Consider the following 25,888-nt stretch of genomic DNA (forward strand, 5'->3'; position numbering starts at 1 on the left):
GACTCAAGCTGTCACTTAATACAAGCTCTAATATAGCACACAAACTATGCGGCAATAAATAATTCATATATTAATCATAAATAAATCATCCATATCTATATATATCACCTTCCAAAGCTTTGTCACAAATTTAGGTAGTAATATTGTTTTAATGGAATTATTCTCAAATTCCTCATGGAGGCGGCATACAAGTTTTTAAATGCTCTTCTTTCACAAAAATCCACCACCAGGAGTTTAGGTATGTCCCGGGGATAGTGAGAAGCGGGACCAGGAAGCCCTGCCCGCAGGGCTCGGCGTGGGCAGAAACACTAAAATAAAGAAAGAAATGCAAAATAACCACTTACCTGCAAGAGGAGCGACGCCTGAAGACAGAAGAGAAAAGCCTGCGTAATTAAGGCTGGCGGGTGATGTCATAAGGATGCACCAGCTGGCAGGGATAAAAGTAGCTGCTGGCAGTAGGGAGGGGAAAGCCAGTGAGGAGGCGGAGGCTCTCTGTGCTGGCAACAGGCGGAAATAGCATGCATAGGGAGCGCCCAGATGTTGGACAGCTGGGGAAGCAGCGAGAGCTCCCCACACCATGGGCACTGAGATTGAGCCCTGGGAAGGGTGGAACACTGGGAGTGACTTCCCTTTTGTGTCATTAAAGAAGTTCATCAGAGAAGACGCCAAGTTGTGGCATGGCCAATTCAGTGAACACAATGAAGAGGTGAAAACCAAGCTCAGGGAAGTGGAGGTCTTCCCATTTGAACTCCTTTGGTACCAGGGTAGGAGCCAGGCTAGGGGTGGAGGGAAGAGAGGGACACTGCAGGACCAGTGTTGGGGGAGAACTGCCAACTTCGAGCAGGATGGTTGGGAAAGCCAACCGGTAGGATACCAGACAGGAAGACCCCTTTCGGGTCCTTTTTCCTTTATTTCCTTTTCTTCGTTTCATTTCTATACCCCTGCTTGGCAGGGGCACCCTTAAGCCCCAAGAAGAGAGCCAACTGGCTCAAAGGGGTTCTCAGGCCCAGAGTTTGGGCTGGCTAAGTATCCTTCCCCAAGGAGAAAAGGGGAGACCACAGGGCACAAGCAACAGCCACACTGGAGCGGCAGTCGTGTCAACATTTGGCACCCCGCTGGAGGCTGGTGTAAGGCTGGGGTGTATGGGGAGGTGGAGCCCCAAGAACATCCCGCAAGTGGAGTGGTCAGTTTCGAGGCTGAACCCCACAGTGACGTAACATGCAAAGATGTGGCAGAAGAGTTTGGGGAAGGCCAGCAGGACAACTCACAAAGCCCACCTCAGGGAACCCGCAAAATTAGAGAGCGTACACCCTCTGCTGTCCGGGCCAAGGCAGCCTGTGAGCAGGCATTCGAAGCCAGGTGGGTGCAAGGTATGTACATACTGTCAAAGGACAATGTTAGGGAATGCTGCAGTGAAGCACAGCACAACCACTCTGTGCATACAACACCCCAGATTGAAACACCATATTTACTCATATACCACACACCTTGCCCCACAGTAGTCCTTCCTGACCAAGTGCAGGAAGGGGGCTGTACCTAATGATCTGTAAGCTCCCTTCCAGCCCCTAACAACTATGAAATTATGAAACTATGAAAAAGTCAGCCCTTCAAAACTGGGGAACTCTTTCCAGAGTGCAATGGTCAAACACAGAGTTAATTTTCAGTCATGGCTACAAAAGGGTTAAACCTGACTTTTGCCTTAGCAGCGATGGTGAGGAATGAGCCATAACTCTGAAAAAATCTTTTATTCTTCATTCTTTTTTTCCAAAACAAGGTACATGTCTGGTTTGGGGGTGAGTTGTATATTATAAGCAAGGGCAAGGCTCTCTCCAGTCCCAGCAGAATGCAAGGGCAGGACTGCACAGTGGGGAGTGGACGAAGCACCTGGCTCCAGTGCTGGAGCTGCAAACTCAGGCTCAGAGCCCCGGTGTGAGATAAGGCAGGCTCTGCTCTCCCCCCCAGTGCAGTGCTGGCTGGAGCCACACCTGTGATGGGCATGAGCACCCTGACCTCCCTGCCTGCTGCAGCTGTGGGAGAGTCTGTGCAGCTGGGGGGGACTCCCCTAGACCCTCCACCACCCTCACCCTGCCCAGCTGAGCTCCATGCTCCCACTGACCCTCTGGGAGGAGAAAGAAGGGGAAGAGTTCCCCAAAGCATGGAAGAGAGCCTCTCCCTGTTGCTCCCCCCACCCTGGGGCTGGGCAGCATCACATGGAGCTCCCACCCCCTGCTTCTAGCCCCACAGTGGGGGGGGAAGGGGAGGAGAAAGAGTCCCCATCCATTGCTTCACAGAGTCCCCCTCCCCACACTAAGAGGAGGAGTAGGGGGAAGAGTCCCACTCAGCATGGAACAGAGTCCCCCTCCCAACCTTGCAGGATAACCTACCCAGCATGGTCCTATTAGGGGGAAGGAGAAGGATTAACTCCTCCCTCCTCCATTCCCTGCACCTGGGGTCTGCCAGCTCCAGGGGCCTCCATTGCAGTCCCCTCCCCTCTGCCCCTGGGCAGACAGGCTGACCCTGACTTTGCCTTAATGGACCCATGCCAGCCAGTGTCTTTGCTAGGGCTGCTCCGTGCTCCAGCTAGAGAGCAGAGGGGGAGGGTTGGCTCTGCTGTGGACCAGAGAATCCCACCCACCTCAGAGAGCATGCTGCAGTGCTGGGGGTCTCTGGTTTATCTTAAACCGTCAATGAGTTTGGGACAGACATTTCATAAACCGGTTTGACCCAAATAAGTTACGTCTGATACTACATTCAATCAGGTTTATCTCAAACTGGTTTTGTACATTTTTATACTGGTTTATGTGCACTGAATGTCTGTTCTGTTAAAGGTTTAAACCAGTTTCTGATCACTTAAACTGGTTTATGTGTAATGTCTGTCCCTAGCCTGAAGGATCTCCATGTAATGCTCGTGATGTAATGCTCTGTATATTACAGACCTATTTTCAAAATTGCAACCTAGACTGAAAAGATATTAATTAAAAGGTACTACCACTTTGAGTTGTATACAAATTAAGAGACTAACTATTCTATTTGAAATTCAAAACTTTCTCAAGAAATATTATCATCTTCCTCCCTCACCCTATGCCTGCATCATTATGTAAATTGGCTTCTGAAATTGCTCTCTCAACAGGCATTAGAAAAATGGGAATTTGATGATGATGAAAAACTCCTATCATAGTCCTGTTTTTTTGGCTGGCTTGGTATTCACTTGGCAAGTTACAGGTGGCCTAAACAAGCAGTTAATTTTATGGTTTTCTATAAATGAAATATTAGAAGATAGAAAAACAAATGTTCAGCAGATAGTAAATATACTAAAACAATTTAAAACCACTACACAGCAGTAATTAAAGATCTTTCTAAGCTGTACTAGTCCAACAGTCAGAAATCTTCTATAATTAACTTATCTGGAGAAGTAATCAGACAATAAATGCTGAGGTATTTTAGAAACTAATAAAGCTGTTGAATCTAATGACTGTAATAAATCTTTAGCAGGAGATCTCACATAAGTGATTTTCACTGCAGCATGAACCTGCTTTCTCCTAAAGCAGATTTCTGTAGATTAGAACACTGATACTCAAGGAACAATTACTGACCTATAGTTTTTTGGGTTGTTTTTTTTTGCTGCATTTGTTCTTCACTTATCATTCCAGTCAGCTTAATGCCTTTGGCTTTGCTCAGAGAACACTATTATATACATCTCTTATAGGAGGCCAGAAATAATTTCCATGCTGACTTCCCATATAAAATCAGGCTCAAGCCTTTTAGTAATGGTCACATAGATAAGGACTTAACGTATGGCTACTTTAGTAGCTTAGGCCTTTGCTAGTATGCTGCCATATATTTTTAATAAACTAGAACAGATTAAATCAATCTGTCTGGAATTAATCTTTACTACAGAGTAAATTTAATATTAAAATAAACTCAATCACAAACATAAAAGTAGACGCTGATGATTCCACAGGGACCCCTATAATCAAGCAAAACTGTGTCACAACATGGCTGCTAAAGACAGCACAAAATGTAGAGACATCTAGGAAAGAGAATACTTATTTTAATTGATAAAATACAGAAGTAGGTCACAAAAGTGAAAGCTGTTTAGCTACAGTACAAAAAATGGTCCTGATCATGTCAGGAGTAGATGATGGGGACTGTGGGCTGATAAGCCAGACCTAGGTATAACAGTGCTATGGGATGGGGAAAAATGTAAAACCACAACACAGGCCAGGTAGCCAGAGGAATAAGGTTGAAAAAAAAGGAAGAGATGCTTTGACAATATAAGGGTTTTTTTTAGTCATCTGCTATATATTTAGATGACTGACTTTCACAAACTCAGGAGACTGGTCAGTCAGGCACTTAGAAAGGGGAGTCCATGAGGACTGGTTGATCCTTAAGAACATAAACTTTGAAGCACAAGGAAAGTCCATCCCATCCCACCCCGCAGCAAATGCAGTCAGTGGGCTGGGAAACCCTTATGGCTTAACAGGCAACTTTGGACCTCCTGAAACTAAAAAGAGAAGCCTACACCAGATGGAAAATGGGAATCATCACCGAAGAGGATTACACAACACTAGCCCACACCTGTAGAGAGCAGACCCAAAAAGCCAAGGCAGAAATCAAACTCAGGGTAGCCACAGGAATTAAGGACAACAAGTCCTTCTTCAGATATGTGAGAAGTTGGAGAAAGAACAAAGGCAACATTGGACCTCTGCTAAATCAATTGGGGCAGCTGACATCTGACGCTTACGAAAAAGCCAGTCTCCTAAATGATTATTTTGCATTGGTCTTCCACCTGCCCAAGGGGGTCACCCTGTCGGACAGGACTCAAAGCATCCAGGGGGTCGGGATGGGTCCACAATTGACATAGATCAAGTGAGGGAACACCTTGAGAGGCTCGACAACGATAAGTTCACAAGCCCAGACAAAATGCACCAGAGAGTCCTGAAGGAGTTCGTGGGCATCATAGCATGCCCTATGGTGAAGATATTTGAGAACCTGCGGCACTCAGGAGAAGTACCGGAAGACTTGAAAAGAACCACTGTGGTCCCAATCTTCAAGAAAGGAAGGAAGATCCAGGGAATTACAGGCCAATCAGTCTGTCATCCATCCCTGGACAGATCCTGGAGAAAATCAAAGGTTCCACTGGCAACAGACTAACAGAAGGCAATGTTCTGAGTACCAGCCATCATGGCTTTGCTGTTGGAAGGTCTTCCCTGATCAATCTCGTCTCCTTCTATGACCAGGTGATGTATTGCCTAGACCAGGGAAATGAAGCTGATGTCAAGAAAGCCTTCAGCTTGATTTCCCATGATGTCCTCATGATTAAGCTGGAGAACTGCAGCCTTGACTATTCCCCAATGGCTGGGGAACTGGCTCCGGGGTTCGACACAAAGAGTATTAATTGATGGAAGCAAATCAACATGGCACAAGGTGACCAGCGGTGTCCCTCAGGGCTCAGTACTTGGACCAATACTCTTTAATATTTTCATTAATGATCCGGATTCAGGTGTCAGATGCAGATAGGCAAAGTTTGCAAATGACACTAAACTATGGGGAAAAGTGATCACACTGGAGGATAGACTGGGGATACAGGTCAACCTGGACAGGCTTGCAAGGTGGGTAGACCAAAACCTGATGGCATTCAACATAGTGCTCCACCTTGGGAGGAAAAACCAGCATCATACTCATAGGCTCAGCAGTACTATCCTCGTTAGCACCATGACCGTAAGAGTTTGGGGTCCTGATTGACCACAAGATGAATATGAGCCACCAATGCGATGCCGTAGTCAGCAAAGCAAACCACAAATGAATCTCAAGCAAAACCAGGGACATCATCTTCCTGCTTTACTTGGCCTTAGTGAGGCCGCAGCTGGAGTACTGCATCTAGTTTTGGGCCCTGCACTTCAGAAGGGACGTGAATAAGTTCAAGAGAGTCCAAAGGAGAGCCACCTGCATGATCAAAGTATAAAAGAACAAGCCTTATGAGGAGAGGCTGAGGGACATGGGACTCTTCAGCCTGAAGAAAAGGCTCAGGGAGGACTTAGTGGCAGCCTATAAGTATATAAGGGGGGTGGGCACCAGGATCTGGGAGAACAGTTGTTCACCAGGGCTCCTCAAGGGATAACAAGGTCTAATGGCCACAAGCTTCTGGAAGGCAAATTTAGACTTCTTTACAGTCAAAGTGTCCAGGGTGTGGAACAAACTCCTTCTTGAGGTGGTGCAAGCACCTACTCTGGATTCTTTCAAAGAGTGTTTTGATGCTTATCTTGCTAAGATCATTTGGCCCCAGCAGACTTCCTGCCTAAGGCAGGGGGGCTAGACTCAATCTTATGAGGTCCCTCACATCCCCTAATGTCTATGAATCTATGAATGACCTCTGTAGAATAAATGTTATCCGAAAGATTTATTTTGTTTCAGCTTAATTGTTCTATTTATTCTCAATATAGACCAACAGTCTTAAATAATTTTGTATCTACATAGTTTTGATACCTTGGAAGGGAAGAAACTTTCAACCTCTGGGGAGGCACTTATAGAGAAAATAGTACTTTATCCTCACAGTGCTCAGTTGAAGGACGCCTGTTAGAAATGGTACCCAGAGTCATTAAAAGCACAGGAAGAGTCACTGAACCCAAAAGGCATGGTAAGAAAAAAGGAGAAATGAAGATTACTTAAGAGTTCCTATTAACATCCACAGGAGAAAGAAGAAAATGATCCATTACCACTAAGTAATGTTTCATTTTGATACATCTTTTTGGCAACAATATCAGTACATATTAGACATATGACAATATAACTGTCAGGGTTTGATCAGAACATGGGCACTTAGGCCTGCAGATAGACTCCTGAAGCACAGGATGTCACCTAGGTGGGAGTACAGCTTACCGGGGCATCAGGTCAGGGTCTGGAGAAGTACAGCAGAGATCTGAGATGTAGTCCAGGGTGCAAGCCAGGGTCAGAAGCCAGAAGAATCAAAGCACTAAGTGCCACGTATGGCAAAAGACTACCTCTGTTTCTCCCCTGAAGAAAAACTCTGCTCTGTGACAATTTGGGCTCTGCAAAAGGTACAAACCTTACCCTATCTCTTTAGTTAACCTAAGCTGGATACATTCCTAAGGAAGAGGGGAAACCTACTCCCTCTGCCTACGTGACTGGCATCACATACCTGAGTGAGGGGCTTGGGCTCCCTGGTGGGCAAGAGACTGCCAGTAACCAGTGATCTGACCAGCAACCAGTGATGCATTTCAAATTGGTTGGCTGACAGCCAACAGGTGCTGGCCTCCATTGGACCAAGTAAATGAGGTCATAAGGGTTATATAATTTAAGGACTGCCTAGGAGGGAGGGAGCAGCAGCTATGAGGGAAACTCAGAGAGAGAGAGAGAGAGGAGCTGGACCATCCGAAACTAGCTCTCTCACTCAAAACTTATGATCAATGAATTGCCAGCCTCCAGAGGGAATCACCACCTGCCTCTGGATGATACTTGTGAGTAAGCTACCTGAGATCAGTAAGTCAGATGCATGATCAAAGTCTACTCCAGCCACCCTGTTTGCTCTATGGGATTTCTCTGATACTACTCAACTCTGTACCCTATTCTAACCCTACTCCTTGTAATCAATAAAGTTCTTATCCGAACCTAGCATGGGAGACTTATTGGGAGTGGGTCTAGATTATGCCTTGGTGTCCCCTTGGTTTGGCTGACTAAGGGAGACCACTACTTGTGCTTCTGACTGAGGGAAGCATCCCAAGTTCTTGAAGTGAGTCAACTACCCTCAAAGGCTACTAGGCCTGTGTTTCCCAGGGGGCGCAGTGCCAGAACCAAGCCCATCCCTGGGTGATGGTAGCTCTACCCCTAGGCGAGCAGGGGTGCTTTAGGAAGGGGGTGGGTCAGACATGAGGCGCCCCAAAGGGAGGCACTTGGAGCCTGGAGAAGGTGGTCAGGCACAGTGAGGTGGGTGGCTCAGTGCAGAAGCACCCTGTGCTGGCCCGCCACACCAAGTTCCAGTGAAGATCCAAAATCAGTGTCAAGAAAAGCCAAAGCTGAGGTAGGAGCTCGGAGAACCAGAGACAGCAGTGAATATGAGGCTTGCTGGGGCAGACTAAGGCTGTTGTTAAAATGTGTGTGCTTAAAAGGGCAGAGTGTCAGTGTCAGCAGCCAATCCAGTTGCAGAGAACTGGAGCCATCACATTAGCCTGGGATCAAGGTGTGGAAGCTCAAGAGCATGAGCCAGTTGGGTCTGACTGGCGAGAGGTCCTGACAATAACAGAGGTGAAAAGCAAAAATTAAATGCTTATCTTGTATATGTGGTACTTTATAGGTATGGTATGTGTGTCCTGGTTTGTTCAGTCTGAGAAATTATGACTACAGGCTTCCCTCACTTTAAGCAGGTTCTGAATGTGCAAATTCGCTCTTATGCAATGACCCTTTTTATACCAAAAATTCATTATATGCGAGGAAAGTTCACTCTTATGTGATTGGTGTGGTGGAAGCCCATGATGAGCTGTTGTGTGGTGCATTGTGGGAGAGGCCATGGCGCCATGCACCAAAATATAGTATCCTTTGTAGATCTGTGCTTCTCACTCGTTGTCTGAGACGCATGTTTTTGTAGTTGCCGTCCCCATTTTGGTAACATTCATCATCACCCTGTGCTTGTGAACTGTCTGCTGTTGGTGAGTATCAATATTGTCTTGTAAAAGCGTTAGAAATGGGCCTGGGGGTCAATACAATTGAGGTCTTGGAACATATCTCTGTTTGTTATATTGTAAAACGGGTTCCCTTTATGCGAATTTGAGTTATGCGCTATTTTCCAGGAACACATGTACAGCATAAAGTGAGGGAAATCTGTACCAATTAAACTATTTATCCAACCTACTAGGTTTTTTGCCAAAATCAAAACAAAGAATGTGATGACCTTCTCCCCTTCATGAAACAGGACAACCTTCAGCTTCTCAATATCTGATACAGAACACTTTTTGTATTAGAATAATGTGCATAAAGTTTTTTTTCTTTTAAGTTGGGTGTTATGAAGCCAACTATGATAAATTTAAATTAGACATTTTGTTGGAAAGAATCCATGATGAATATTATTATCCATATTGATTTCTAAAGACACAAAAAATGAAAATCCATCATTTATTTTGGGAACCTCCCACAAATGATGTAATGCAGGGGTGTAAAAGATACAGCCCACGGACCCATAGAGCCCTATCATCTGGCGGGGCTCTTTGTGAATTTCAGACTGCACCAATATTCTATAAGCAATGATTACTGGATCTATCCTGATCAAGCAAGCAGGGATGGTCTGGGCCTGAGATCACTCCCCTATCTTGGGCTCTGCTAGTGCTGGCACATTAAAAGGGCATTCAGCCCTGGTGAGTGGCTCCCAAGTCTGGGTTCCCAGCACGTCCTTTAAATAACAATATATGTCACACATGCAGGCTAGATTACCTTTGGAGGTCCCTTCCAGCTCTACGTTCCTATGACTCTATGTCAGTTTTTACTTCTGGCAACTTCTGCTTTGGATGCGTTTTTCTTCCCAAACTCATGGCATCCCACAAATGGGAGGAAAATTTATTTCATGATTCCAGAGACCAAGCTTTGCCATTTTATAGGTTTATAGGTTCCACATTCCCCGGTTATGCAGATCATGTATAATCCTATCACTCAAATGATAAAATGTGCAATAATATTTAGCATTAAAAGGCTATGTTTACAACCTCAGACTTTAAGAATAGCCTGCATAGGAAATTCTATTAGACAACATGGTATCCAGATTTCTAAAACTTAGTTTGAGAAAACATGTATTATTATTGCTAACTTGGCAAAACCAGGATGTGGAATGCCAGGATCATTTGATCCCAGGTTTCTCAAAGCTTAGAGATGTTGAGGCATGTGGTATTCATTATGGACAGCTCAGCTACCAAACTGTTCAAGACAGGCAAGAAAAGACTTTTCTTTCAAACTGACCAAGGGATGTGTACATCATAAATAAATTAAGCTTAAGCTGCAGTAGTTTTCACAGGAAGATCTTTCAGGTTTCAAAACAGGCTCCTGTGATTCAGTGGCTGATCCTAATGTTGGAGGAAGGAAACCTAACTCTCAGAGTCATCATTTGTTTCCTGAAGTTAGTTCCTGTACCTATACAGAACAAAAACATAGCAGGAGCAAGTCTAGGAGTACCAGAAGCAAAATATGTTTATTATTCACATTGAAGAGGTAATCCATATATCTCTACTGCATGATTAATATATAGCTTGCTGACACATACAAAGAATCTCAGGGGAATTGGCCAGTGAAGGGGTCTAAAAAAAGTAAACTAGTGATATATATGGAAAGTCTTAACAACCTGGAGAGGCTGTTCTTGCATCTTACTCTGATATCAAGAAAAAAAGAGAAATGGAGGGAGGATGTGTGCATCTCTTTGCCTATTTCTGCACTTTCTAGAAGAAAGGAGTACCACAGTAAGTGACAAGGAGTTGGGGAAGTGCAGGATCCATATGAAAAATGTTAGGTCTTCTGCACATCTTTTAAATATGGACTTTCATTCTAATAAGCGGTCATTCAAAAATGGTTTTGGAATGATAGCAGAAACTGGAACAGAAGCATATGACAAAACTTTATAAAACTGGCAAAACTTTTTAGTACTGAGGAACACTTATTGTGAGTGTTTGCCAGAGATCCTGGTTTTTTCTGCATGCCCTCTCAATCAAAAGGTTTTATTGAAATCCATCTATATACCACTTTATGGAGTATAAATCCTCTAATAATAAAAATTCAACACCATTAAGTCTTCTAAAAACTAAGTCTCAAATATTTTTCATTTGATTTATATCCCAAAGGATGCTATCTTCAAAGTTAATTTTTCATATTTTCTCTCTCAATAAGTTATAATATTCAGAAAAACAGTGTGAATGAGATAATAACCAAGTTTCATAAAGATTGTACATTATTACAGATCTGAATTAAGTTACGTTTAGGTGCACTTCTTAACTAAAAAGCAATGAATTTTCCAGTAAACAAGGATAGTATTTCAAATGAGGCTGACACTGAACTTTCTAACTACTTTCAGACAAATAAACCATTATAAGGGACTTTTGACCTTTTTTAAATCCAAAAGTTTAAGTAGAAAATGTGAGCTTACACATATATTTCTGCAAAATGCCACATATTACAATCACACATGTGCAATGTAGATCTACATATGCAAATTCACAACTTACTTCATTTTATGTTATACATACACACGTCAGCTGCAACCAAACACGTTTCCCTTTTGAGATATCTGGTCCGCACAATATATCCCACTTCATTATCAATCTATTACATCATGAGGAGAAAGTTTTACAGTATACACAAGCATTTTTTAAATTAAGAATGTTCCATGGTTTTCAGCAGTACATTTTTACTTTTCTGCTAATGCACTGCATTTCTTCCGTAACAAGCAGATAAAAAGAAATATGAATATTTAATTGGACTAATCTAAACCAAAATTCAGATTGCCTAGGAGGAAAAAGATCAGTATAGCCAGAAGTTCTATCAAATTCATGAGCACTCCCTATTTCATTCAACATCCATCCATTCCTTTTCTAACTCTGGAAGCCATGTATCCATTAGGTAGGCTCCAAGTAGCCTCCACTCATTAAGTAGACTCTTAGACACTGAACTGAGTATGGCAGGATTGTACAGAAGTTCTTACACCTCATTACTTGGGGTAAAAAATGATAGAAATCCTAAGGTATGTGAGGGAAGGGCTCCATCCTCTGGAAAGTAAAGTATCTGGATATTTTTCTTCGTCTCATGTTTTCTGCTAGGAGGTTAGGAAAAGTTTTGTATACACCGATAATTAAATTACTTCTGTTTTATTTTTCTGTAAGCATTTGTTGGCTTTGGTTTCTGGTTTCTGTTTTATCTTTACTTCACCTACCCCCTAGCCCCCCCCCCCCAAAAAAAAAACCCCTGTAGCAGGGCACCAGGGTGCCTGCTACTAGCAGGAGGAATAGGGCTGCTGAAGTGCCCTGGAGCAACACAGATGGGGGCAACCAGGCAGGTCATGTGGCCAGGAGGGGGCAGGGCCAGGTCCTTATAAACAGCCTAGCTAGCAGTACCCTTCTGGATGCTGCAGGAGCAGGAGCTCTGTGGCTGAGCTGAGTGGACAGAGTTGGTGGTTGCAGCCTTACCTTACTGATCGGCTGCGATGATGCTAGGGACGAGAACACCCTGACGAGAGGGGCTTGGAGTTTTCATTACGAGCGGGTAGGCTCTTTTGTTGGTTTTGTTACAGCCGTTCGGGCTTGGCTTGAGTTATGGTTAACCGGAGGATCGGGTGAGGCTGTAGGGGAGTGAGGAGGCCTCAGCGGGGCTCCCCAACAGCTTGGGGGGGCTCCGGTTGCCCAGTGGGGGCACAGTGCCTGCAGGGCACAACTGTTTGTGCCGGAGTGGCGCGGTGTATGGGGTTTGGACCCCGGCCCGTAAGGGCGGCACATTGCCCAGTGGGGCAAACGACCCAGGAAAGGGTCAAGGGGGCCAGGCATGGCTACGGCCACCTGAGCCCCAAGCGCGAGCAGAGAGCGCGGTACAGGCCCTGGAGAGGGCGAGGCCCCAGAGAGGGCGCAGCGCAGAGAGCGCGGTACAGGCCCAGGAGAGGGCGAGGCCCCAGAGAGGGGCCGCAAGCGCGGAGAGCGCGGCAGAGACCCCGAGAGGGGCGAGAGGAGCTAGGGCAGTGGCTACGTGCCAGGCCCAGGGGCGTTGGTAATAGGCCAGTGGGTAAGAGCCCGGCCCAGGGGCGCCAGGCGGGTGACGAGCCCAGGGTGCCAGAGGGAGAGCACCCGAGGGGCAGGGGACCAGACAACGTCCCCTGGGACAGCTGCAAGGCTTGGGGCATGCTAAAGGGGAGGTTTGGAGGCATGCATTTGCCCATAAGGCTGGGGTGAAAGTACCCCCACTTTGGAACGGAGGTGATACCAGCAAGGTGTCGTTAGGTGTAAGTAGGCAGCCTCCCATTCTGAACCTCAACAGCAAAGACGTGGCGGGCGAGTAGAGGGTGCCAGATCACCCTAATTGGCATGGTGAAAGGGCGCTAGCGAGCTCACAGCCGCTTGTGGGGCCACCCTGTGACAAACCCCAAAAAACTTTAAGGTGTTGCCACATTAGACTGCTGCTTTTAATGAAATGTTTATGTATTCAAGCTCTCATGCAATCTGGTTTCTGAATCCTTTGTCTTGGATAATATAAGCATACATATGAATGATATTGATTCCTCTTTAGATGGGATAAGCTAGCAAAACACTACATTTTTGCCTAATGTCAAATAGTCAAAACCAGGAATAAAATGGAACCCTTACTTGTGCAGCATGCTCTATTCGCAATGGCATTAACTCCAGAAACCATACTCATGGATCCAGATTAATAAAAAAGACAGCTTGAATCGTTTTCAATTTTTGGAAACACAGTTTGAAATAACTCTAGACAATTGCTTCAAGTCCAAAATATTTGGCTAATTGGAGAAGAAATGATAAATTTTTCTATTTTACTAGTAAGAGCAGCTCCTTGATGCCCTATAATCTCCTTGTTTAGTCTTCCCACATAAAAGTCAGGTAATGTTTTGCTTTAAAAAATGTTTGTGCTTATTTTAATACTATTTTGTCCTTGCATTTAAAAATGTTTAAAAAGTTGAGAGATGAAAGCCCTGGAAACTATATAAAAGAACATTAAAGTTTAACTGCCCAGTCAAGCACTCAGAAATTTGAAGGCATAGAAACTATGGCTGCACAGGGGAGAGGAGGTAGCAGGAAAGGGGAAAGGTATACCTGGAAAAGTGCAACAACCAAAGAGAATAGGCAAGACCTTTTTCTCGCATCTAGAAGCCAATTGCTTCCTGGTGAGGGAGTTCCCTTGTGTGAAACACACTATCAAATGGCAATGCATGAAAGCAGGGGGCATAGCCTCAGGTGAATACAGTTGTGGTGAAAGTTTTGTTCAAATGTAAGTTAAGTTTTCATGAAGACTTCAAGTTGTTTTCAGATAAATACTGAATGTAGAAGCCAAAAGACAACTCTCTAATACCATCTACTACAAAAAACTAGAGGAATATCCAACTCCCCTTTTCACCTTAAAACTCAAAACTGCTATCAAATCACTTCCATCTAAACTACAAGAAAAACTACATAACTTGATTTCCTCCACTACCCAATCCAGGGACTTTTAATACACTCCCTAATTTCCATAAACAATGGCACCTGGGCAGACCTATCATATCCAACCATGGAACCCTGAGGAAATACCAGGTTTCACTGAATCCTAAAACCTCTTGTCACTCAAAGAGCAAACTTTATCTAAGACACAACAGACTATCTATGAAAACAAACCACCTTCCCAGCAACACCTTCCTAGCCACCATGGAAATTACCAGTTTATATACCAACATCCCACACCAAGATAGCATCCAAGCCTGTCTTTCATATCTACAAGAGCAAGATTACAACTCAGAGTACAGACCTGAAGATATTACTGAACTTACACACTTCATCTTCACACACAACAACTTCACTTTCAATAACCAACACTTCTTCCAGACCCTGGGTATGACTGTGGGCACCAACATGACCTCACAATATGCCAACTTTTTTATGGGCCACCTGGCAGAAGAATTCCTCAAGAACTGTACCATCAAACCCATGCTATACTTCAGATATATAAAAGACATTTTCATCATTTGGACTGAAAACCTGCAATCTCTGATTGAATTTCTGATGGAAGTCAATAAACATCACTCCTTCATCAGACTCTCTCTTGAACACTCCGGCACCAACATTTCCTTTTTAGACACTATCATCACTATCCAGAATGGTAAAATCCTCAAACAATTGCAACTCATACTAGAAGACCACCCAGTTCTTAAAGAGAGCTTCCCAGAACCACCCATCCTAGGCTTTAAACAAGCACCAAACCTCACCAACCTCATCACCAGAAACAAACTTCCCATGGTCCAAAACATACCAAATGGATGCAGAAGATGCCATTACAAGAAATGTTAAATCTGTCAACATCATGAACAACGCGTGCCTCTGGAGGCTGAGGGGGCACGGCAACTGCCCATGGGCTGCGGTGGCAGTAGGCGAGAGTGGGGAGCTCCTGCAGGTGGCTTCAGTGGTGTTGGCAGTGAGAGGGGAGGTTGCAAGTGCCAACCAGTGGTTGGCGGCCACCCGGAGATGCTGGTGGTGGTGTTGGTGCCACCAGCAGTGTCGGAGGTGTTTTTTTCAAGGGGTGCACTGCCAATCTCAGGGGGTACATGTGTACCCGTGTGCACCCCTTATGTGTCGCCAATGGCCAACATATTTCCATCACTCCCATACTAACTGCACCTCACAACAGAGCAATCACCATTTCTAGATCTTAGATTACATTTCTAGAGGTGCACATGTATATCTCATCCAGTCAACTAAATGCTTTGATGGAAAATATGTAGGAGAAACCAAACAACAACTGCATACCAGAATGAACACACACTGAAAATCAATCAAAGACAGAAATACCAAGTTATCTGTGAGTGTACGCTTCTCACAAGATAACCACTCTATCTCCAATCTCAGTTCTAATCCTCAAAGGGAGTTTATAAAACACTTCTCTCATATGAGCCTACCAACTTCACTTCATCAATCTACTGGATACAAAAAACACAGACTAAATATGGACATTGGATTTATGGCACATTATAACCTGCCTGCCATCTGATACCCAGGTAATCTCTCTACAATTTACCAGCTACATTCCATTACCAGAACACCATTCCCTTCCCCCCCCCCTTACCTCTCTCACCCACTCTGACCCTCACTGCAAAGTATTTGCATTTTCACTGACCCACATTCTTGCATACTGGCTTTCATCCCATACAGGAGAGCACAAGACAACTCTAGATGTTCCCTCTGCCTGAAGAAGGGTGTTTGTACCCAAAACCTCGCAAAGAACTTTTTCCAACTATTTTAGTTGTTCTAATGAAAGATACCAGATTTACCCAAAGAACCTTGTCTGTCTAACATAGTAAAGTTGTTTTCTAGTGCCATCTGGTGTCCATCTACAGCTCATACTTGTTTCTTCAAACAATATGCTTTATTTCCTTAACTGAAAGCAACACTGGAAGCTTTTTGAGAATATAACTTTAAATACAACTTTTAATTTGCACTCTATTTTATTGCATTAATCGGACCAACAACAACTGTCTCTGTTTTACGCTGGACAAATATCTAGAGTTACTGACAAAGGATTTTTAGATAGAAAGATGCATGTCTTGTGTGGTGTTACGCTAGAGTCTCACACGTTAAGAGGTTTTACCAGGTGTCTTTGCTTGTCTGTCATGTATTCTATCTAGTAAGTAATCCCTCCCTCACTCCAATATCAAACTTTGTAAGTGCTTTAGATAATTTGATAGCTTGTTTTTAAGCAAATGTTTCCTGCTTTACATCTTAAATGTGGCTTTGTATACTACCTTTCACTTGTTTGAACCTAGATTGGGACAAAGAAACCTATTTAAAGGTTGATACTGCATGACTTTTCAGGGGTTGAACTGAAAGTGTTTTGTCCATTAGAAGAAAATTCTTACCACCATGTTTTGTTTGTTTGTTTGTTTTTTTTAAGTAAAGACAAATGTTAATTTAGGCAGCTTGGTAGAAGTTGTAATTAATTTAAAAAAGAAAAACCTCTCCCAGATATGTAAAAATGAGCTTCATGGTACTAAGGAAGCCTGGTTTTCCAGGTGGAATGACAGAAAAAGAGACCCAATAACAACAGTTTATTATTTGCTTCACAATAGCATCTAGCTATACAGTCTGAAAAGGCCCTGATTGTGTCAAGTACTGTACAAACAGTGAAAAAAATATGTTCTTTACTCCATAGATTTTACCATTTTACTTTTAGAACATTATTAAAACAGCTTCAGAAAAATATGTGGCATAAACAAAATATGCATGTGCTCCCCTTCTAAGGAGGCTACATTTTTCATTCTGCCTACATATTATAAATAGGGTAACCACTTGTCCCCTAATTAGGCGGGACAGTCCTGAAATGGGAACATCAAATCCTGCTCCCGGGCTGCATGACTCTGGGACAGCATTTGTCTTGAATTCACAGTATTGTGCAGGGATTCAGGTTTTCCCCTGCAGGCTAGCAGTGTACCAACCTGCAAGGGTCTGCTTGGGACTGCCAGGAGCAGGACGCAAGGGTGCCACGTGCACGTGCATGCCCACACACATGCACAAACCTGGGAATACAGCCAGTCAGTGTGGAGAGCACTGGAAGCAAGTCTATGGGGGGAGGAGGGGCATGGGATGGCACGGCGGTGCAGATTGAGGCCCCCATGATAAGGGACGGAGTAGGGTAGGGACTGGGGCCACTGCATGGGGCCTGGTTGGGAAGGGAACTGAGCCATGGGCAGGCTCATGCAGGAGGAGCGGGAGGGGTGGTGGCTCCCCATCACTGTGCACACCCTATGAGGGGGCCATGAGGGGTAACTTCCCCCCCCATATTTGTCTGTGAGGCTAGGTTGGTTGTGGGCTGCCTGCTGTGGGCTCACCATCCTGCTGTCTTTCCCTTGGGAGCCCTGAGCCAGCCACAAGCCCCCTGCCCACCCAGCAGCAGCAGGGGCAGCAGTGGCATGGACTTGTGCCCCTCACTGCCGCTGGGCAGGCAGGGAGCGCACAGCCAGTGTGGGGCTCCTGAGGGAAAGGCAGCAAGGCAGGAAGCCCTGAGCCCACAGCAGGCAGCCTGCATCTGCCCCTGCTCTACTCAGCTTGGCTCTGCCCCAGTTGTGGTGGGGACCGGGGAAAGGGGAGGCAGATATGTATGTGTCCCACCTTTGCATTTTGAAAAGATAGTCACCCTAACTGTATGTAATATTTCTTTAAGCTCTTTGAGAGCAGGAGAACAGGAATCATACTTGAAATCAAAGTTCATGTGAAATAGTCCAAAAATCATTAAACAAGTAACATTCAAGGGGGGAAATGTCAACACTTATGAAACTTACTTTATTGACTGCTCTGCAGACCCAGGTTCTTTATTTACCCACAGAACAGAAAGCAGCAGAAATTTTCCCATGCCACTGCACAAGTGTATCCGCCCTTATCAGGCACAACAACACCTAGTGTTGACATACTTTAATCTTTTTGCATTCTAAATATAACAACCACTAGGTGAAATAGGCAAGATTACAATTCTCAGCTTCTGTTTGGATGACATGCATACTTGTAATAACATTTGCTTACTTAACTCCAGTTTATTTATCTGGAAGCCAGGTATTATAGTCTATTTCATGAAAATTATGCGTCTTTTTCCCTAAGTTTACCTTTTGGTTTCAACATACTGTATTTTCTCACATACCACACCTCCCCACATAAAATATGCAGCTTGTTTTGGTAGGGCAGAATGAAGGAAAAAGATTTTTCCAGAGTTATGGCTGCCTAGAACAGGAACAGAGCCTTATCTTCAGTTCGCTCACCCTCCTTTCCATGCTTAGGCGAAGGCTACAGTTTTAAACATTTCACATATGAATTATCAGATGTTTAGCCAAAAGCTGAAACTGTTTCTGCAGCTGCAGACTGGACATAACAGAAAAAAATTCAGGAGTACTTAAAAGACAGCAAAATTGCAGAAGGATAGCTTAATTAGAGGAACATCATCATTAAAAAGACCTATGGAGCAATTGGTACAAATCCATATATTATATTGAGTCATTAAATCAGTTGTTTTCTGTCAGGCTGCCCAAAAAGAAATGCCACTGCTTTTGCAGTGATTTAAAATTTTAGATGAGTGGGAATCAAAGTGGGGTGTGACCATACCACTGCACCCCCTTGGATCTGCCCTGCTGGACATTTTCTCTTCCTATATGTGGAAACTGGAGAGAAGAAAAAGAAAAGAAGCAATAGCCATCTTACAGCATCTGCATGCTTCTATTCTGGGCAGAAAATCAGTTTTCTTGCTGAAGGCATGCACCTCAATTTTGGAAGACTGATTTTTGGGGATAGGTGCACGTTGTATATATCTGTAAGTAAAACTGGTAATACAATTTTGTTATTTTCTTAGATAGACTTACCTTTCTCTTTCATTTCCTGTTCAGTTTCTTTTTCCCTTTTCCCTGGAATGTTAAAAATACAATACAATTAAAATGCAATGCAACACATGATCAGTAAGTCAGTACCCACAGCCAAGAGGTAGATATAAAATAAAGACTAAATTTGTGGAACTTCATGACAGCATATTTTTACATTAAGTTTTTTTTTCCATCAAAAAGATTTTGAGTATCCTATAACTTAGATGTAGCCTATCGTCTAAATAATGACTGATATATGGACAGCTCTGTAACTAATACCAGTATTTATAAAATAAAAGGCCTCTGCTTTTACCACACACACCCTTTCTAGGACCTTGTGACACAAATTATTTATTAGCTTTCTACCTGTGGATTCTGATGTTTACATTTCTTAGATTTAATTATTTACTTGTCCTTGGCAGAAGCAGGTACTATTAAAAAAATCTCTGTGCTCATTGACTTTCAGTAAGACTTAGGCTTCTAAGTCAATTTTGAACATGGGGCAGATAAGTCTGGAGTCATTTAGGTGCTTGAGCATTACACCCATGCTCCAAACTTAGCATTTTGAAGAGTTTTATATTAAACACATTTTCTTGGGAAAAAAACCTAGGTTGAAATTGCATATCACAAACTCCCCTAGCATCCAGGTCCTGATTTATATAGCATGTAATTCCCTACCTACAAGTATTCAAGAGGTATAGCCATTTCACAAGCTAAGAAATGTTAATACCAACAAATCTTATAATGGCCAAACTAGGGCTCCTGGTATCAGGTAGCAACAGAATTCATACTTTCTATAATGAATGAAAAATATGAGAAGGCTTTTATCTATATGAAGAATTTTAAGAACTACTGCCTTTCCCTATCCATCCTAATTCTCAAACTTATCCCACCTCAATTTTATCAGCCTTCCTTGATTCCCCATGCCTATTTTTCATTCCTCATGTCCTTTTTAACTTTTCTCATTCCAAACCTGGAACCCTTATGCTATGCTCCTTTTCCTTCCAATGGAAAAGGTTTGTCAGCCAATCGTTTGTCTCTCTCATATATCTTTCTCTTGCCATTTCCTACATGTACAGGTAAAGTGGTGTAACTACCTCAATACCTATCCATGTCCTACTCACCCCTTCTCCTCCAAACTTCTTTATCACCAGTCCCTCACATTTTTGGTTAACTTTTCCAGCTCCCTACACCATTATACTTTGGTATAGTCTCCTACTCCCAATTTCTTAATTTAGTACTAGTAGGAAGGTCAATTTACATTTATATATTTCTCTCTCTAACCTATACCTATACTCTAATCCTCACCAAAGTATTAAAAGATATGATTTCTCAGCAAGGATGACAAAAAGCAAAACTAAATATATTTAATTAAATCCAAGATGAGATCTGCCCTCCCTCTCCACATCTTGGATTCAAGTACAAAGTGCGTAATAGATAGCTGATGCAGCTGGCTCTGGCCCCGACCCAAGCTCAAGGTTAAAGCTGCAACCACCATCTGCTCCCAGGTGCCCTTGCCCCCATCTCTTTACCCATTGAATACTCCCTGCTGCCACCGCTTACCCTCAGTTAGGGCTCCAGCCCCTGCCTCAACTGGCCGCAGCAGTGGTAGTAGTGGCAAATCCTGGCTCTGGCTTCAGGGCTGGAGCCAGAGTTGCTGCAGCTGCCACCGCAACCATTACTGCTAGGTTGGGCAGGGGTTGTAGCCAGCATGTGCTCCATGTTCCAAACTGGAATGGAGCTGGACTCCCAACAGAGGGTAAGCAATGGCACGGGGGGGAGATGGTGGAGAAGGTGGGGGAAAGCGATTGTGGGGCTCAGGCTCCTGGCAGTAGACCAGACAGAAGGAAGAGGAAGTGAATTTAAGACAATCCTCCAATAACTTGATTCTATATAAAGAAAAATTATAACAATTTTTTAAATTGTCCATGTTAGAATCAAATGATGGAAGGGTGGTTATCCTACATCAAACTCAGCTTGAGTTCGGGTAAATATTTATGAATTTCTACATCGTTAAAAATAATAATCAAAAAAAATTTAAGAATTTACTGGTAAAGCATAGCAGTTCTTCCACAATACTAAATCTTAATTTTTGGAGGCTTGTTTGTTTTTAACCAAGCCTCCCAGAAACACTGTCCTGGAATGAGCTACATGTAAAATTTTTAAGGAGACTGTGTTGTCTTTTTACTGGTACTTCAAACCCACTTGATTATAGATTATTGTAGTTTTCACTCACATTAGAAGGTTCAAGCCACTGCTAACCAAGTTACAACACTAAATTAAGTAAATGATGAGATTATGAGAACTCTTAAATTACATTAGAAATTGGGACTACCAATTACCATTTTTACTGTAATACAAGATGACCCTGAATATAAGACAACCCCCCCATAATTAGATTCAATATATGGAAAATTTATAAATTTGTTATAAATTTTCCATGCATAGAATCTAATTATTGTAGGTTTGCCTTGAATGTCTCCCCATTCCACTGCTACAGCAGGGAAAATACATCTTCTGGATCACATACACCCTTGCTCTCTGCCCCACCCAACTTCTTCCCCATGCAGCCCCTTCCCCTCTCCCTCACTTTCAGACCCTGCTCTCCATGAGCACATGGAAATGAAAGGCAACTTTGAAAATACTGACCTTGAAATGAATATACCTAGTGTAATTTGCATATAACCAAATTATAACAGGAACCCATAGACATAAGTTCATCCAGAATGGATGCATTTTACCTATTTTGAAACTGCTGCACATTTCAGCACAGGTACTCCATCCATAAACATACTTTAAAGCAGCACTTTTGTACTTATATATAGTACAAACTAGTACAAATAGTTGGTTTCTATTCATGATATATATCTGAAGTCAAAATCTCATGAACTATGGTACAGTTCATTGGGCTTAGCCCCAGCAGAGTCAACAGCATTTTAAGCCGTGGTGATCCTACAGCTCACTGCTGTTCAGTATGAGTGTATACTCCAGAACCCCCTACCCCCACCTCCAAAAGAAACTGTGTGCTAATTAGTTCCCTACTTGTAACTGGATCCAGGTGTTCTTGTCATTAATCCTGGGATACTTCAAAAAATGTATGTAGAGATGTTGTGCAGGACAACCTGGTCTGGCTCCACCTCATGGAGGATGGGGACCACTAACTATATATGTCAGGCTGAGAATGGGGGAAACAGAGATATTCTGGATGAACTTGGGGCCTTGTTTGGTGAGGTTTGCCAGATACTTTGAATAAATGGCACTCATTGGAAATGGGAAATAAAGGCACAACTCAGCTGTGGGAGTGAAGAGGAAGTAAAAATGTATTAAATGCAGTGGCTCACTATGACTTGCAAAAGAGTCAGCACTGAGTGGGACGGCACACAATGGGCACTACCATGCATCTTATTCAGATGGGTTGCTCTACCCTATCTTTGCGGTAGGTTCCCATCTGTATGTTTATCCAATATGGGCCATACATTTTATACTCATGCCAGCACTGGCTGCATTTAATCAATTTCATAGTTGGTTTCTGTTGCTGAGCACAGCAGCAGTTTAATGATAGACAATGTATTTAATGAGGGTTCCATGCATGTGAATATAAGAAAAGGGGCTTTTTGCCCTATGCTGACTGGGGGGGGGGGGCAAGGGAAAACACTGACTTCTATTCAAGTAAATAAGGTATCTTGCAATCCAGGAACTGAAAGAGACACCTTGGAATATTCAAAAGCTACAAATTCACTGAATACATTTACTATAATACACAAATGCATGGGATTTTCTCAAAGAGTTGAGACCTATTACATCATTTGCATTAGCAACTGCAATAAGCTATATATACCTCTAATACAGGTCCATAACACACTGTTTCTAAAGCAAGATAGCATTTAATTCTCTAGACATACAGTTGTGTGCATGAGTTCTATTTCTTTGACACTATAGAATTTACCTTCTCACCTCAACTCCACTCATAGAACATAGGACAGATTCAAAAGCAGGAATGTGTAGTTAACCATGAAGTACTGAACCATATAACCTTTCAACTCCTCCCGTCTAAAAATCTCCATTCCCATTTACCCAAATTTCCCTTTTGCATATATCACTGCATGTGCCACGTAAGGGCCGGTGGACAGACATCATTTCTGTAATGCTATGAAATCTGTAGAACCACATGAAAAAAGTGATATGGGCAGCAACACATTCAAAGCCCTTTGTATGCAGTATGACAAAATTGCCACAAAGGCACATTTTCAGTCAGGGGGTGATAAGAGACTACTTTTTGGTTTCCTCCACCCTTGAGGCTCACTGACATGCTTGCATGATCAGCTGTTGCTCCCATGGAAACAGCTGATGGAAACCAGGACTGCCCTCGGGGCTTTTAGAGTGTCTGCAGACTTGTGGGACACCTACTTCGACACACTGTCAATATAACACATTGGAGCAGACTCAAATAATCAAGTCTGTTGGCAGTGTCTCCTGTATTCAGCCTCTCTGTGCTTCAAAATGGCAGTAGGGGCACTTTAAAAGTAAAGCTACTTGAACAAGCTTTAGTTAAAGGGCCCCCACCACCATTTTGAAGCAAGGGACGCTGAATACACAAGATGCTGTGGCTGCCTTAGCTAAAGCGGCTCCCAAGAGTTGCTATAATTAAAGTGCCCCCTCCTATCCCTGGAGCACGTGTAAAGACACCCTTAAAAAGTTTTGGGCCGACAAGGAGGTCTCCTCCATGTGATCAGACCTTGCTTGTGCTGCGCTACCAACTACCACCACCACTGCTACAGCACTGGCAATAGCTACTGCTGTAGAAGCAGCAGCGGGTACTGGTAAAGCAGGAGCACTATTTAAATTTAAAGTTCCTGGTGCTTTAAAGCATTTTCATTCTATCATTCAGGCCTACAAACCTGTTATCGCTTGTTGTGAAGACTGACAAAGCAAAATAGCAACCCCCTCCACAAAGAAGCTGCTTGGTGAAAAAGTAACCTTGTGCACAGAAGCATCCCATGACAATTTTAACATCTGTACAGTTACTTGGACCATCAAGCTTCCCCCACACCTCTGCTCTCCCTCCCTCTCTCCTCCCCTCCTTACAAAAGGGAGGAAGAGTTGGATAGCTATATCACTGCCTGCTGCAGTAAGCAGTGAGAGCTCTATAGGTATTCCCCCTGCCAGAGAGCTGGTTCTCTAGCAAAGACAGCAACACCTGGAGCTGGTAACACACCAATCCCATTGAAGTTTAGCTCTCAGTGCACCAAGAAGTAATATATTTAAGTAGTGTTAAAATATCACCATTAAAATGCAATTACCTTACAAATATTATTTAAAAGTATAATCAAGCTAAATGCATGATATAAAATTCCGGTGTAATGTAAACAGCAGTGGTTACCCTGTTTTACTTTTACAATATATATAGTGAATAAATGCATTAAGTTTCGATTGTGTTTTAAAAACATGTTGCTATAAATGACATCTTATTTCAGAGTACCTATTTGTAAATCAGTTATGTCATAAAAATAATTGGCCTATACCCATATACAGAGGCACAGTTGAGGTGGCATCATTTTTCCACACTGAAAATGTGTTTTATTGATCCATTTCACTTTACTCATATACTGTTTTTCTTTGTTGGTATATTTTCTTTAAATGTTTTGAAAAGGAGACAAATACAAAATTCCATAGATTCCATCAGCTACAGCAAAACAGGCACTGTAAGATTCAGAGAGGGGTGAGGATACACGTTGGTTACCACCTTTCACTCAGCCATATTCCAGTTTCCCTTTGGATACAAGATCATCAGAATAAATCAGGGGCATAAGAAATTGTAGATGAGTTTGTTAAACTCAATCATGCAGATGAAGCACCCACTTAATACTTGCCACTGGATCACTAGGCAAATTCTTCCTCCATATAAGCTACAGTAACATCCTACTAAATCTGACATGTGGATAAATACCACCCCTCAAGGTCATAAAGAAATCACAGAGCCTGACAACTACATAACTGGTTCCAGAAGAGCAGACATATAATCCAAAAGCAGTAACATTTAGCAACACGCTGATAACTGGCCCAATGAAATAACAGATCATTTTTGCTGTTATTGTATACTGAAGAGCTACAGCAGCACAACACTTCAGATTGGTGATATAAATTGGTGGAGGATAAGCAAAGAAACTCATTTGCTCCTATAGACACCATATTTCTACACTCAGTAAGAAAATAATGACACCATCAGGACAATGATATTCTTCTGTTTTTTATTGCAGCCAAACATTAAAACGGATTAAATATACATTATTTTTAAATCCCCTTGTCCTTGCCTAGCTTGGCACAATTTTGTAAACATGAAGGTCATAAAATCACATACTTAATTACAAAGAGTTTAAAATTTGATCACAGCATAACGCAACCTCACAGTCCCATAATTCTATAGACAAACTGCCATTTCGTACAAAAATGCAGTGAAGTTTATATCCTCCTTTCACCAGTTTTAATTTTTTCTCCCAAGCTTCCCTATAAAATATGGCTTTGTAAAAAAGTATTGCTCTGCAATTCACACTCAGAAGTAATTCTACTCCAAAAAACATACCATATTCTGCCTCAACCTACATCACAGTTTAAGAGGATTATTGCTTTCCTGTAAAGTGTAAAGAAACCACTTTGGGGCATATTTTACCCTTGTTCTGCACATGGAATTCTCAGACTTCTGAGCTGGAATTCCAAACAAGAAACAAGCACCTAATATGTCCCTTTCATGGTAAATGTATGCAAGTAAAATCCTAGTCTCAAAACAGTGTTAAAGGTATTTTTAAAAATTTCCCTGTCAAC

General features: G+C 42.9%; 1 protein-coding gene across 1 annotated transcript in view; it reads right to left on the bottom strand.

Moving 5' to 3' along the window:
• Positions 1-25,888, bottom strand: part of ASPH (aspartate beta-hydroxylase) — a 167,356-nt gene that overhangs the window by 60,465 nt on the left and 81,003 nt on the right. Inside the window, exon 17 of the mRNA XM_019543207.1 lies at positions 19,073-19,114. Within this exon, the coding sequence (XP_019398752.1) occupies positions 19,073-19,114 (42 nt within the window). The remainder of the gene's footprint in view (positions 1-19,072; positions 19,115-25,888) is intronic.

This window comes from Crocodylus porosus, unplaced genomic scaffold (genome assembly GCF_001723895.1).
Source record: "Crocodylus porosus isolate Cpor-Errol unplaced genomic scaffold, CroPor_comp1, whole genome shotgun sequence".
Lineage (NCBI taxonomy): Eukaryota > Metazoa > Chordata > Crocodylia > Crocodylidae > Crocodylus > Crocodylus porosus.